General features: G+C 39.2%; 1 protein-coding gene across 5 annotated transcripts in view; it reads left to right on the top strand.

The window, feature by feature from the left end:
- The window catches only part of HERC2 (HECT and RLD domain containing E3 ubiquitin protein ligase 2), a 234,929-nt gene that overhangs the window by 7,445 nt on the left and 211,946 nt on the right, over positions 1 to 15,538 (top strand). For all 5 annotated transcript variants that reach the window (XR_004627758.1, XM_019809923.2, XM_019809922.2 and 2 more), the window contains exon 3: positions 5,243 to 5,357. Coding sequence is in view for 4 of the 5 variants with exons in the window: in XM_019809923.2 (XP_019665482.1) it covers positions 5,243 to 5,357 (115 nt within the window). In the remaining variant the exon portion in view is untranslated. The remainder of the gene's footprint in view (positions 1 to 5,242; positions 5,358 to 15,538) is intronic.

Raw genomic sequence — 15,538 nt, 5'->3', positions numbered from 1 at the left:
GCACCGTTGTGGGCTGAGATGATTCAAAACTGGGCTCCTTCCCTAGGAAGGCCATTTACTTCTACCTCACCCCTACCTACTTCTGGTGTGTGTGGCCCTTCGAAGTTTCATTCAAAGCATGGTGTGTTTAACAGGCCTTTCCCCCATGAGGACCCTGGCTCAAGCCTGTCTCTCAGCAGCTCTGCTCGGTTCTTGGTCTTAGCCCCACTCACAGAATTGGCAGGTACCTCTCAGGAAAGCAGTCTTAGGTTCTTTGGGCTATACTCCCCTTGGGGCTTAAGCTTGCTATTCTTAAAACAGAGGTACTTTTTGTTTCTGTCTGACCTCCCAAGTTGCTTAAGAAACCTGTTCTTAAAGTTTTTTTGGAATTGATATGTTGTCCTCTGTTTAATAGGTGCTTAGTAAGTATTTTTCTGCAAGGCTAGGAAAAAAAGCCAGATACCTTTACTTTAGTATCTGCAGGTATTTGAACAGATTACATATCAGACGTGTTTTAAAGATAAGTAAAATAAACATTTTCTAACCAATAAGTTAATCAAAATGTCATTTAACCATTTGGTATATTCTGTTTTGGATTCTATTACATAATCATACAGTTCTGAAGTAGTCATTTATTTATTAGAAGATTTTATTTGACAGAGAGAGAGAGACAGTGAGAGAGGAAACACAAGGAGGGGTAGTGGGAGTGGGAGAAGCAGGCTTCCTGCTGAGCAGGGAGCCCGATATGGGGCTCGATCCCAGGACTCCGGAATCATGACCTGAGCTGAAGGCAGACGCTTAACGAGTGAGCCACCCAGACGCCCCATGAAGTAGTCATTTTATTTATTTTTTTAAAGATTTTATTTTTAAGTGATTTCTACATCCAACATGGGGCTTGAACTTAAAACCCTGAGATCAAGAGTTGCACACACTACTGACTCAGCCAGCCAGGCACCCCCTGAAGTAGTCATTTTAGTAGATACTTTAAGGGTTGGCTTGCCCAATCCTGTTTAGTGTGCAAGTGTCAGTAGCACCAATGTGGGGGATTCACTGGCTCTCCCAGGCCCCTTTCCTGCATGTGTGAGTGCATGTTGTGGTGTTGGTGAGAGGAGAACAAGCTTGGGAGTTAGGCCTTTTCCCAAATTCTACTTCTCATAGCCTCAGGGTGTGTGATCCTGCTCAAATAATTGAGCCTCTGAGTTTCTGTTTACTGTCCCTTAGAACTGGGCCTGTTAATATCCCTCTTACTGTCTGCTTTTCAGGGTGAAAATGACTTTACCTGCTTATGTCATTTTAGAGGTGTAAAGTAAGAATGTGAGAACAAATTGGAAAAGGAACCTAAGACCAAGTAAACTAATTAGAAGCATCTGGATTCTGTCCAAAAACAGTTAAAATTTAAAACCTTATCATCGCCCATTGGGTTCTTTTTTATGTAAGTTAGCGATTAATGAAGACAAGCTAATAATAGACAGTTGTACAGATACTCTTAAATTGACAGATTGGTAATTTTTATTTCCTGTACAGGCTGTTCTTACAATGCTGTGATTATTTTTGATTTCCTGGCTTTCTTTTTGGGATCCTGTGCTTTCCTTCCAGTGCCCTGGAAAGATTTCCCCTGGGCTTCATTTTTGCCTTCCACAGCCTAGCTCTTTCATGCCCTCCTCCAGGGAAGCTTGCTTTGTTGCCTTAGTAATGTTCCTTTTTCCTCAGATCCTTTAAGATGTCCAGACCGTTGTGCTTTAAATGATGGTTACTCAGGTCCATGGCTCATTTACATTTTGTGTCCTCAGTTCCTAGGAGGCTTCTACAGTATGTGTCCCTTCAGATACCCAGTTTCCACCTTCCACACAGCTTTTGCCCTACTTTTCTTCCTCTTGACATGGTAGTAACAATTCCTGTTTCCACATAGACTGGGCTTCTTCCTTTGCTTATTCTTTAATTCATGTTTCTTTATCTTTTTTATAGCTCTAAACACCAATGTTATTCAACCGGGGCTGCATCCAAAAACACTGATGCACCTTGTGGGTAATCCCAATGTGCAGTCAGGTTTGAGGATGTTGGTTACTCTCTCTCTTTGGGTGTTGGCATTTCCTCCATGTTGTGGTCTATATCCCATTTGCTGATGACTCCCAGATTTAAATCTTTAGTCCTGACACTCTGTTAAGTTCTGTATTTGTATTTGCTCTGTGTGTGTGTGTGTGTGTGTGTGTGTACACGTATGTATGTACATATGTGGCTGTGCATTATGAGTGTATGCATGTGTGCGTGGGGAGAAGATCTCCATGCTCTTGTTCATACTTAGTGCAAATCTTAGTGGTTAACACTGAGCTAGTTCTCTTTCATCTGATTCTGTTCCCTACCTCCTTTTCACTTTTCACATTTCATCTGTCTCATTTAATCTGAAATGTCTTAAGTACTTTCCTCATCTTGGCTTAGGCTGTCATCCTTTTTTGGGGAGACTCTTGGCAGAGGCCTCCTAAGTTATTTTCTGTTTCTAGTTTCTTCCTCTGTCTCCAGCCATTGCACTGATATTGAGTTATGCCTTAAGTTATGATCATTTATTCCCTGGACAACCTAAATAAAGATGGCATGTAACTGCCAGAGGACAGCACACATGGGGCTGTTTAGTCTGGCTCCTGTTTGCCTCCCATCTTTATGTAGTTGTGGGGAAGCTGGACAGAACCCCAGCAGTATTAGTCTTCCTCTTACCTTGGCAAATGAGCCAAGCTTTTCCATTCCCTCATTAAAACATAAGGGGTGCTGAATGTTTGTGGCTCACTCTTTTTATTTTTCCCCCTGCCAGTTGATACGTTTATCAGGAGTCATACGTTTTAGTTCTAAATATGTTTATGGCAGTTATCTTGTTAGTGAGGTGAACAAATAAAATATGAGTGCTGAAAGATAGTTGTTGCTTCTGTGAAAACTAAGTTGGATGCTGAATTGGTTTTCTGTTGCTGTGTTACAAGTACTGGCCATAAATTTAGCAGCTTAAAACAGCTTATGTTTATTCTCTTCCCCAGTTTCTGTGGGTCAGGAGTCTGGCCAAGGCTTAGCTGGTTACTCTGCTTTGGGTCTAAAAGGCTGCATGCAGTCAGGGTGTTGGCCATGCTGTGCTCTCATCTGCGGTCTCATTGGGGTGCTCTTTGTCAGAATTTAGTTCCTTGCAGTTGGGGAACTGAGTCATGGGCTTCTAGATGCTGCCCCTCTGCATAGGTAGCTCATGGCAGCTTGCCTCTTCGTGACCGTAGAGAATGTCTGTTCTAGATGGCCCCGTACTCTTAAGGGCTTTCACCTGATTAAGTAGGGCCCCCAGGATAATCTTCCTTTTGATAACTAGAAATCAACAGATGTGGGACTTTAATTATATATGAGAAGTTCCTTCACCTTTGTCATAGATGGAGACAAAACCTGGTCACAGGTGTGATGTCCCGTCTTATTCATGGGTCCTACCCACACTCAGAGGGCATTACACAGGATATGTGTGTACCAGGGGATGAGGATGTTGAGGACTGTGTTAGAATTTTGCTTACTACACATGCTTTGGATAAAAGTGAGATGCTAAAAAAATTACTTGGAACAGGTTAGGTAAAAGAGAACTACAAAGGATTAGGGAAAATGTCTTGATAGTCTAGAAGAATTCTATACTGAGATTGCTCACAGATTGCCCCATAATTCTTGTTACATTTAAAGAAATGGAGGGGCGCCTGGGTGGCTCAGTAGGTTAAGTGTGTGCCTTTGGCTCAGGTCATGATTCTGGGGTCCTGGGATTGAGTGCAGTGTTGGGCTACCTACTCAACAGGGAGTCTGCTCTTCCCCGCCCCCCCCCCCCCCCCCCCCCCCCCCCCCCCCCCCATGCTCTCTCTTTCTCAAATGAATAAATTAAATCTTTAAAAAAAAAAAGGAAAGAAATGGAGACTGGAAATAGTGGATGCTTCATAAGGGTGGTGCATGCTGGAATGATGACAAGGAACGAGTTAGTGGACTTGTAAATAAAGAAAAGGTACTGGCCTTTTGTTAAAAGATGGCCAAACAGATGTGCCTTTTTTAGTGTAAAGTGCTTTGTGTTTCTGATAAGAGGGCTTCTGTTACACATGCAGTTTTCAGAATGGATGCCGTCTCTGGGTGTCTGCTGTGCCCCTGCCCTTGTTGGCTGCTTGCTCTGGGAAGCTTTCTGACTCCTAAATACTGACAAGTGAGAGCATTTTTGTTTTTTGTTTTTCTTCTATAAATATCACTGTGGACTCATGTTTTTATTTACTTTTGCAGTCCACTGCAGTTATATTTTGATGCTCAAAATTGTCCCCATAAGGCCTTATACAGTTTTTTTGAGGTGCAAACACAAAATGTTTCAGGCTCATCTTCTTTGCCCTGACCCTGGAATCAGCCTTTTTTCTCCAAGAGCCCAGGTTTTGTTTACTGGGAAGTGAGACTTAAAGACTGATGTCTGGGTGCTAGGGGTACTCATTGTTCTCAGTGTCTGTCATTTTTCTAGCTCCTTCCCAAGCAGTTATATTCAAATATAAATTTGTATTGAGATTTCCAATTCAGTTTTTTCTTAAAAATGTCCTTGATTTTTATCTCCTTTACACTTAAAACCTTGTTTCTAGTAGCACTAACATAAATGTTGTAAACGTATGTTTTATTTTATTAACATTGCTGTATCATACAATATATATGAGATAGTTTTAAGATTTTAATGTCAATGCTATGATTATCAATAAGACCAATGAGTAAAGTTTAAGGTATTTTTCCCTTAGAGTATATTTGCCTAAAGATGTATAATTGAAAAGTCCCCTGAAATACTTTTCTTTATGATAAACATAGGTTAATTTGTTTGTTACCAGTTGTAGATTTTTCTTTTTTATGATTTAATTTTCATTTTTGAAGATGAGAATCATTTATATGTTATAGAAGTAAAAATGTATAAAGTTTACTCAAAATCTTGCTTTTATTCATTTCTGCTGCCCATGTTCCCCTGTCACAGGTGTCTTTCCATAGGTAATCATTATTACTTGTTTCTGGTTTATCTTTCCAGAGCACATGTGTGTGTCTTTTTTTTTTGTATCTTATGCAGAAGTTAGCATTATTTATATACTATTATGCACTGTGCCTTTTTTCCTTTAACTGTATTTTTTGGGACGATTTTTATTAAATGTTGATGGTTGAATAAAATGAGAGGAAATGAAATTTTTTTAATCATACCGTTCTTTAAGAATTGCCTTGTATGATCATTCTGTAAGTTTATGTTATTTATTATTACCAGCTTGCATTCACAAGAGATGGGCTCTGTGGCTTGTGGAATGAAATGGTTAAAGATGGAGAAATTGTATATACAGGGACAGAATTAAACCAGAATGGAGAGCTTCCTCCTAGAAAAGGTAAGGACCTTTTACTAATAGTTTTCATTTCGTAAAGACCTTTATAAATTGTATTTTATAGAAATTTTGGAAGGTGCAATAGGAATAGAAATAGGAGTGTCTAAGCCTAACTCTTTGAAATTTCGTTTTCACTTTGGAGATGTTGTCTACATTGTAGTTAACATTATGAGCTACTTGGATTTCATTGCTCTTTGTGAATGAAGGTCTTTTCATTGCAAAGCTACCTTACTGTGGTGTCCTTCCCAGTTAATATTTCTTCTTTTAAGTTTTGTAATATATCTTGTCTTGGCTAACTATAAATAGTGATTATTTTAAGATTGAGTGGAAACAATTATTCCTGAATTTTTTCCTATATCACTCTCCTGTGGCAACATATAAAACACTTTTTGGAAGCCTTTGGCCTGTGAACTGGACTTGGCGCCTTATTTTATTTATTTAATCTTGTATTTTTCACAGGGAAATACCAGTAAATACTCTTGTTTAGGCCTGTTGTTATGAAAAGTCACAAAGACTTTCAGTGACAGTTCATTTGCTCTTGATTTTGGCCATGAGTGAGAAACTTGAGCCTTTAAAAAGAAATGGATGCCTGTACCCACCCCAGACCTATAGAATCTGAAAAGCCCCTCTTGAGATTTGTCGAAGTTTGTTGGTCCCACTATTTGAAAGTCATGAAGGTGGGTAAAAATATTACTTTAGAAAGTAGTTCTTTTTCTCTTTGTAGAATGGATATAGTATCCATTTGAAAATCCACTGGAAAACATTAGTATATTTTTTTGGTTATAGCATCTAGTAGATTTTTCTCTTTTCTTCCTGATATTTCATTGGTAAAATTTCCATACACCCAGAACAACTGAAATATCTACATAGTGAACAGTTGCAAACTCCCCCCCCAGATCCTACCACAAGTGTTTCTTTTCACTTACCTCAGGGGTTCCTGGATCTCCATTCTTCTTCTTGGTGCATTTTACCCAGCTCCCTTAGACATTTCATGCATGTCATTTACTCGATTGACTTGAGTTTAGTTTTTCTGTCTTTAAGTAAAATGTATGTGTAATGAAATGCATATATTTTAAGTTTACTGTTCCACAAGTTTTGACAAATGTAACCTGTGTAACCTAAACCTCTTTCAACATTACATCTCACTCAGAAAGTTCCCTTGGGCCCCTTCCTGGCCCATCCCTGACCCCACTTTCCAGAGGCAACCACTGGTCTGATCTTTCTTTACTGTTGATTAGTTTTGCCTGTTCTAGAACTTCATGTAAATGGAATCATGTAGTAGTGTCCTCTTTTGTGTCTGGCCTTTTCCACTTAGTAATGTTTTAGTAGTTTCATTGGTTCATTATGTATGTTTTAAAAAGTTTTCCATTACTTCTTCCTAGCCCTCCAGTAATTGTTAATGAATTAAACGATGTGTCCCAAAATGTTTTTCATGAAACAGTAGTTCTGAAAGATGCTCTGAGAAAAACTATTTACGTGGAAAAATTCAAAGTATATTTCTTACTATATTTGATGCGTCTTTTTTCTTTCTTCTTTTGAAAATCAGAAAGCAAAGCGTAATTTCTTTTTATGTAAGTTCCAACTGAATAGTTTTTTGGGGTCATTTTTTGGGTGTTCAGTAAGTTTCTATTTTTGGTGTGGCATCATGTGTGCTTTTTATTGTTAGAAAATACTTTTTTCATAGATAGGTTTATATATACCAAATTCCATTTAGAAGACTATGTACATTATATGTTGGTGGTATTGTAGTTAATTGTGAGGAAAGTACAGATTAGAGTAAAAGTTCCTTAGATACACAGTTTTCTTTGCTGTATTTTCAGAGATTACTTTCTTTGGGAAAGGATCGGTTTCTTTCTTCTATAAACAACCATCCTACGATGGGTTTTTATTGTTGTCAAGCTCAATCCTTTAATAGTTTATTTCTGGGAAATAGTGCCTTCTAATAATTTCTGCCTCACCTGAGATAAGCTTTCTTACTGTCTTTTGTAATCATATGTAGAATTTACTGGCCCTACTGATGAGGAAAGAAAGCTGCCTCCCAGGTAGTATGTTTTTGTTTATTTTTTGGGGCCTGCCCCACAAGAAACAGACTGGATTATAGTCTTATACTTTTTCAAGTGAATGTTTCTTATTAACACCCCATTTAGGGTTGTTTGTATTTATTATTTTGAGGGAAGATATAGGAGGGAATATAGTATATAAAAAAAGGAAAACTAAAGAGGCTACTAAAAGATATGCTAAGCTTATTTTTTATTTTTGTCTAGGGCTGGCCTTGTGTGAAGAATTTAAGCATGAGGTGTTTCGTTTATTACAAACCTATTCAGTCTATGCAGATAGTGAAGTAATATTACCCAGTACATTGCTTAGCTGCTATATCTTTTCTTGAAAGTATTTTCTCATTATTTCCTTTAATCCTCAACTCTACCAAGAAACAGAAGCCACAGTTTGCACAGATAACAGGGGGAGAGCTGGAAATTGAAGCCAGGCCTCTTGAGAAAGTTTCACTGCTATTTCTGTTATACTGTAAATGCATTTATTGACATCAGGATCAATGTTTTATAGTTCCATGGAGCTTATGACTTCATATTGTATATAAGTATGGTAATTGTTTTGAGGTTTTTGAATGTGTGTGGTGTAAGTTGGTACTCTTTATGTGTTTTAATTTTAAGAGCTCAGAGATAATTTTTTGATTTTTTTTTCTTTTTTCTTTTTGGAACATGAATGTTTCCATTATATTCTGTGCTGATTGGCAGCTTTCCTGCTGGTGTTATAGCTTTTCTTTGGAGGTTGTAAAAAAGCATTAGATGTGGACTTTCTCCCATAATAAGTCATGATTATTTGGGCAAAAAAAGGCATCCATATACCAACGTGTGTAGCAGAGGACAAAGACCCCATGATGTCACCTACAGGCAGGGTGGGAGCATTTTAGGCGTGGAGTGTTGATTGAAGTTTGAGCAACAGTTACAGAGACCTGGTCTGGGCTCCAGGGACAGTGGTGTTTGGGGTCCTACAGGAGAAGTGGGCACTGGCCTCCAAGTGGAGGACTGTGGAAAGCAGAACTGGCAGTGGGTATGCAGGGGTGACGGAGCAGTGAGCAGGGAGCAGGAAGCAGCAGAAGTGGGTTGTGCCAGACTGGAGTGAAGTGTACTCTGTCAAGTGCCCTGTTGCATCTAAATCCTGGGAAGTGTGTCTCTTTGTGCAGTGGACACATTCCCCACGTGACATGTTTATACCCTGAAGTTTGAAAGCCACTGCATGGAAGGCCACGAATATTAGGAAAATTAATCAAGACTCTCTTCTGCAGTGGGAACTCAAAGAATTAAATCTTGAATTCCTAGCCCGAGGGTTCTCAACCTTTGTTGTTCATTAGAATCACTTGCAGGGCTTAGTTAGACAACCATGGCTGGCACCACCTCCAGAGTCTCTGATTCGTTAGAGTTGTGATGGGGCCTGGGAATTTGCATTTCTAACACATTTCCAAGTGCCGCTCATGAAGCTTGCTTTTCAAAGACTGTGTCGTGTTTGTAGAGGCAGTCTATTGCATTGGGAGTTAGAGACATAGAGGAAAGGAAAAGAGCCTCCTCATGAGCGGCTTAGGAAATAACACTATTAGGAAAACCCAACCATATTCCAAAGCAAATTAGATTTCCCTCATAATTTTATTCTGTCCTCCATAATTAATTCTTGTTGCTTTGGATCTTGAGTGCTTGATGGAAGGCTTAACCCACCTCTGGGAGTCTGCCTCGTGTCTACTGGAAGGGGTGATGTCAGCTTCTGCTGGAGTCTGTTCCCTGTAGGATTGGTAGTTCCACTGAGGCTCTGTGTTTGTTCTTGTTTGTTGAAGACCCATTTTGGCCTTCAACTTTGGAAGGAGCAGATAAGACATAAAGCTCTGGTTAATTAATTATATTTAGCAACAGTATCAGAATGGACAGGACTAAAATTCTTGGCAGGATGGGCTTCATGGCTGTGTGTGAAGATTTGGTTCTTGACCACCCTGGGAGTTAGAACATAGCAAGGGCATTGAGGCATGGTTGCATCTCTAGGGCCTCTTACTGTCATGGGAACTGTAGAGTGTTTGTTTATATAACATTCTACTTATGTGAAATTAATCTAGGCACCTTAATTTTCTCTTTTTGATTTGGTAGCTCTTTGCCTGGAGCATAGGGAAACTTTAATGATAGTGGTGAGCTAATAAAGAAATAAGGAACATCCCAACTCTGCCTGATTTTATGTTCAGCCTTCCTCCTGTTTGTGAGCATTTCATCATGATTTCTGTGATGTGGGAGCCCGTGTTTGTTATTCTGGTGATCTGGAAAGTGCCAAAGACTTGGGATGTAAAAACACCTTGATGATTTTTTAGTTCAGAATTTAGAGTCTGAAACAGCTTCTGGGGAGGCTGACCTGGGCTTGAGAGAGAGTGGCTGGACTGTGACTTTTCCAGGCTGATATGGAAAAGTGGTTACAGAGGGGAAACCCAGTCTGGTAGTAAAGGGCTCATAATTTTGTTTCTTGATCAACTTTGTGAATTCTGACACATTTTTGCAGGTTTTGTAAACCAAGGCCGATAAAGTTCACTTTCCCTGGACTCTTGTACATTTTAGTGTATCTGCTTGCTTGGCCCTTACCAGCTTCTTTCATGTTCTGGTTTAACTAGACATTTTTCGTTAAGACAAAAATGCTATCTTTTTTCCTTGATAGAAACATTCATCATCTTGGATATATACTTATATTTCTCTGCCACATTTTTCCAGTTTAATCTCAATCATCCATATTACTTACAACTTTTATCCAAATTAAGTAACTTCTAATTCAGATAGTGTTTTTTTTTTCTGACATAAATACATGTTTTTCCATACCAGTTCTGTAATTCTCCTACACCAGCTGGGTGTCTAGCAATTCAGTTCAGTTCTGACACTTAATTATTAGAGTTAGCGCAGGCCCTATGAATTAAGGTCTCAGTCCTACAAGACTGCCTTCACTTTAGATACCAGCCACAAATGGGATTCCCAGACTTCTCACACTTTTGCCTGGCTGACTACAAATTCAAGGGTTCCATGACTCCCCTCAGATTCAATAATTCTCTAGAACCACTCACAGAATGCAGAAAAACACTTTACTTGTGTTTATTGGGTTATTACAAAGGATATAACTCAGGAACAGGCAGATGGAAAAGATTCATAGAGCAAGGAATGGGGGAAGGGGCTTAGAGCTTTAAGCCCTATCTTGGTCCCTCTACTCCCTTACCACATCTGAGTGTCCACCACCCTGGAAACTCCCCAGTTTTATAGTTTAAAAAAGTTTCTATAATTTAATCTCCAGCCCACCTCCGTTCTTGGAGTTCAGGAGGTAGGGCTGACAGCGCTTACTCTCTAATCACTGGTCCTTTCAGTGACCAGCCCACACTGGGGGTATCTAGTGGCCCTACCCTGAGTCAGCTCATTAGTATAAACTCTGTGTGGTGGAAAAGGGTTTGTTAAGAATAACAAAAGACATGCATATCCTCAGTAAATTCCAAGGGTTTTAGGAGTTCTGAGACCAAATATATATTTTTATTATACCACAGATAAAAAAAAGTGGGAAGTAGGTGTTAGAGCATTTTAGCAGAGCTCTGGAGTCCACATTATAAGACATGTTTAATGAACAAAGAGAACATGCTCATTAAGAGTTGCAGAGTTGGGAGTGCTTGGGTGACTCAGTCGGTTAAGTGGCTGATTCTTGATTTCGTCTCAGGTCATATCTCAGCGTCCTGGGATCGAACCCTGCATCAGACTCAGCGCTAGGCAGGGAGTCTGCTTGAGAATCTGTCTCCTTCTGCCCCTGTTCCCACTCGTGTGCTCTCTCTGTCTCTCTCCCTCACTCTTTCAAATAAATAAATAAATCTTAAAAAAAAAAAGAGTTGCAAAGTTGTTTTTGCATCCTGCCATTGTAGTAGCAATCTGAGAGAAAAATATTTGGGCTTGTATTTATTAACCTGTGCTTGATGGCTGATGACCTAGAATTCTCTCTTAGCATTTGTTCAGGCGTTCACAGATTAGCTATTGATTAAATCAATTTAATATTGGGACAAGTGTCTTTAAGTTAATGAAAGACCTGAATATTGTTTTTAAGCTAATACACTATAGAACAACATAATTTTTGTTGATATAAAAAAGTTTGTCAGAATTTTATATTAATTCAATTTGAGTGAGTCTATAATCTTATATTTTCACAATCTTAAACATGTGGTAGTCATGTCAGGTTACCTGATGAGTACAACTCGTGTAGGAGGTTTAGAAAAGTCAGATTAACTAGACCCTCCTTGAGAAAACAAACCCAGGGTTTAGAAAACTTATATGCTCTGTTGTATGCCATTGTGGTAGCACATCAGGGAATGGAATTAGAGCTGTTTTTAAGCAGAATTATCCAGTCAGTCAGATTTCTGCAGGGGTTCACCTGGATTATGTGAATTTGAATTCTATGTGTAAAGGTGCTTCTAATTTAACAGTTTCTAAGAGTTTTTCCTAAGAGATTTTTTTCTTTTTCTTAGCTTTACTGAAATATAATTGCTATATTAAAATTGTCTAAGTTTAAGGTGTACAGTGTGATGATTTGAATGCCCACATACATTGTGAAATGATTACCCCATTAAGGTTGCTTAATACCTCAATCACATAATTACTATTTTTTTGTGTGTGTAAGCTTTACTTAAGCTTTATTCTCTTGGCGACTTTCAAATATACAAAACTCTATTGTTAACCATTGTCACTATGGTATACGTTAGATCCGCAGAACTGATACCTATTTTAATTGCAAGTTTGTACCCTTTGACTAACATCTCCCCATTTCCCCTACTCCTGCAGCCCCTGGCCACCACCAGTCTATTCCCTATGAGTTTGGCTTTTCTAGATTCTACATATAAGTGGATCATAACAGTGCTTGTCTTTCTCTTACTTACTTCACTTAGCATAATGTTCTAATCATCCATTGTTGTAAATGGCAGGATTTCCTTTTTTATGGGTGAGATAATATTCCATTGTGTGTGTGTGTGTATGCACACCCCTCCCATCTTTATCCATTCATCTGTTGACACACTCTTAGGTTGTTTCCATTTCTTGGCTATTGTGAATAATGCTGCAGTGAAATGCGTGGGTACAGATATTTGTTTGAATTAGTTCATTTCCTTCAGATATACACCCAGGAGTGGGATTGCTGGATCATATGGTAGTTCTATTTTTAGTTTTTTTGAGGAACTTCCATGCTGTTTTCCACAGAGGCTGTACCAATTTACATTGCCACCAACAGTGCACAGTGTTTTCATTTCTGAGAGATATTTTTTTTCCTCCTTAAAAGGCTGGCTATGATTTAAAGTATGAGAAGTTTTTATTTTCTGGGGTTCTTGATTTCCATTTTATTAAATTGTATAAGCCTTTATTATTCCTTTTAAATGAATCAGAATAGGAGTACCACTAGATTTAATAAACTGCATGGTTAATAATTCCTTGCAGAGGTAAGAAAATATACATACACAGTGAAGGGTACTTATAGTGGTATTTGATATCAAGGTACTATTTGGCTATTTTCCATTGAATAAGTCTGAGATATTTTTAATCGTCCAAAGTTCCACCATAGTCTCATCCACCCACAAATCTGGTCAGCATGTTAGTGTCTGGCCTTGCAGTTGCTATGAGGAGGTGAGGTACACAGACCCTGGGTCCTGCAGTGGGGTGATGCTGCCGTTAGCAGCTCAGGGCTCTGGGTGAGATATATGCTCTGTGCACCACCCGGGTGGTAGGAAATGCATTTCAGCAAGCTTGAGATGCCTCAATAGTAAGATGTGCTGTTATTTATCACCAGGAGAGAATTCACTGCCCATGAATCTGATGCCTCCCATTTGGCATGCTGAATTTTGTGAAAGGTGGATCTTGGGATTGGTGAAACACATAACTACTCCATGGGGTTGATGTTGATCATTGAGTTGATTATGGTGTGCACAGGATAGTACCTGGCTCCCAGTCTGTGCTACTTAATAGTTTGTGATTCTCATAGTGGTGTTTAAATGCAGGCAGAAATGTCAGTGTCCTGTTTGTTCATGAGTTCTCTTGTCCCTCTGAGTCCCCTGTGCTGAGTACCTAGAGTGAATGTTGTCCATGCTACCATGTTAAATAAGTCAGCTTGTGAAGGGGCATGCCTGCCTGAGAGACTGAAACTCCTGTTTTTGATTAGAGGAGGTGCAGCAAGAAGGAATTCAAATCTTTTATGTCACAGATTTATTTTCTAAGTTCAGTGTTAGACCTTTTAAACATTTTTATCTTATTAAAAATGTTTATACTGATGCCCAGATTATAGCATTCAAAAGCTTAGACAGAATTTTCGGTAGAGAGTGAGTTCCTTCCCAATCTTGTTCTCCAGACACCTGAGCTTTTTTTTCCTTCTTAGCAGTATTATTACTAGTTTTAGAATATTTCTGGAGATGATATTTGGATATATGAAACATACACTTCATTTTAAATAAAAATTAAAGTCTTCCAGGATATGATACCAGAATTTAGGAGAAATGTACAAAAATGTATCATAAAGTCTAACCCTCAGTCTCTGTCTTGACTTTAGTTTATCTTTCTTTGAAATCAGTAGATTTACTCCTCCTGAGCCCATCTACATTTAGTCAAAGAGAGATGAGTGAGCAGACTGCAGTAGCCCTGTGGAATGTGGGTGGGCTGCTTGGGGCCATGGATCATCCTGGGCAGTGCTGTGGAATTGTAGCTTCCTCTTTGTTCCCCATGTCAGCTGTTGAGATCCTTCTCCACACCGCAGTCTTCAGAACATCTTTGAAAAGCACCCTTCTTCTGGGAGATGGGGTAAAATTGTGTAGCCTCTGGGTCATTCATTCATTTGCTCATTGATTCACAGCCTCATCCAACTTGTCAGGGTCCTCCTCTGTCAGTGAGGGTGGTTGTAGGTGCTAGGATGTGGTGGTGAATGAGCCAGGTATGGCCCCTGCTTTCCTGGAGTTTACATTCTAAGTGGAACAGCCAATAAAATGTCAGCAGGGAGATTCAAGAAGCTTCCAGGGAAGGTCCCTGAGATCACGTGCCAAGGCCCTGTGCCTTGTTCACATCCCCTCACCCTGCCGTGCCTTGACATTGATGCCCCTCACCCTGAGGACAGGCTCTGTTTTTTTTTTCATCATGGTACCTCCCCCAGGCAGAGTACTGGCACCCAGGAGGGATCCAATAAGTAATTTGTGTTGTGAGTTAGTGTGTACTCTCAGCTTCAAGCTGACTAGAGGCATACCAATTCCCCGGGGAAGGATAGGACACTGAGGATAAGTGCCCTTTTATGTGTCGTTCAAGTGGATACTTTAAGCTTTTTTTACTCTATTATCTGCTTGCTGAGTATTCTTCCTTAATTTTATTTCTCTGTCTTTTAAAATCATATTATTGATTTGATGGATCACTTTTTCTCTTTCACACGAGAATTAAATTTTCCTATCAAATGAACACAGGCATCTTTGTATTTAATCTGCTGCTAAAACCTTTAAATTGTTTTTAAGGCAGCCATGTTACATGTATTATGTTACTAATAATGAGATAGACATAATAGATATTGCACTGTATATTTTTTATAGCTATTTTTTAATATTTTTTATTAAGTTAGTAACTATACAGTACACTCCTAGTTTTTGATGTAAAGTTCCATGATTCATTACTTGTGTATAACACCCAGTGCACCTTGCAATACGTGCCCTCCTTAATACCCATCACCAGCCTTTCCCATTCCCCCACCCCCCTCCCCTCTGAAGCCCTCAGTTTGTTTCCCAGAGTCCATAGTCTATCATGGTTCATTCCCTCTTCTGTTTACCCCCCCTTTCTTCTTCCCTTTCTTCTACCGATCTGCCTACTTCTTGTGTTCCATAAATGAGTGAAGCCATATGATAATTGTCTTTCTCTGCTTGACTTATTTCGCTTAGCATTATCTTCTCCAGTCCCGTCCATGTTGCAGCAAATGTTGTGAAATCGTTCTTTTTAATGGCTGAGTAATATTCCATTGTATATATGGATCACATCTTTTTTTTTAAAATTTTATTATATTATGTTAATCAGCATACAGTACATCCCCAGATTCTGATGTAAAGTTTGATGCTTCATTAGTTGCGTATAACACCCAGTGCACCATGCAATACGTGCCCTCCTTACTACCCATCA

Source organism: Ailuropoda melanoleuca, chromosome 9 (assembly GCF_002007445.2).
Source record: "Ailuropoda melanoleuca isolate Jingjing chromosome 9, ASM200744v2, whole genome shotgun sequence".
NCBI classification, from domain to species: domain Eukaryota; kingdom Metazoa; phylum Chordata; class Mammalia; order Carnivora; family Ursidae; genus Ailuropoda; species Ailuropoda melanoleuca.
The sequence above is the reverse complement of the archived record's forward strand: the minus strand, read 5'-3'. Positions and strand labels throughout refer to the sequence as shown.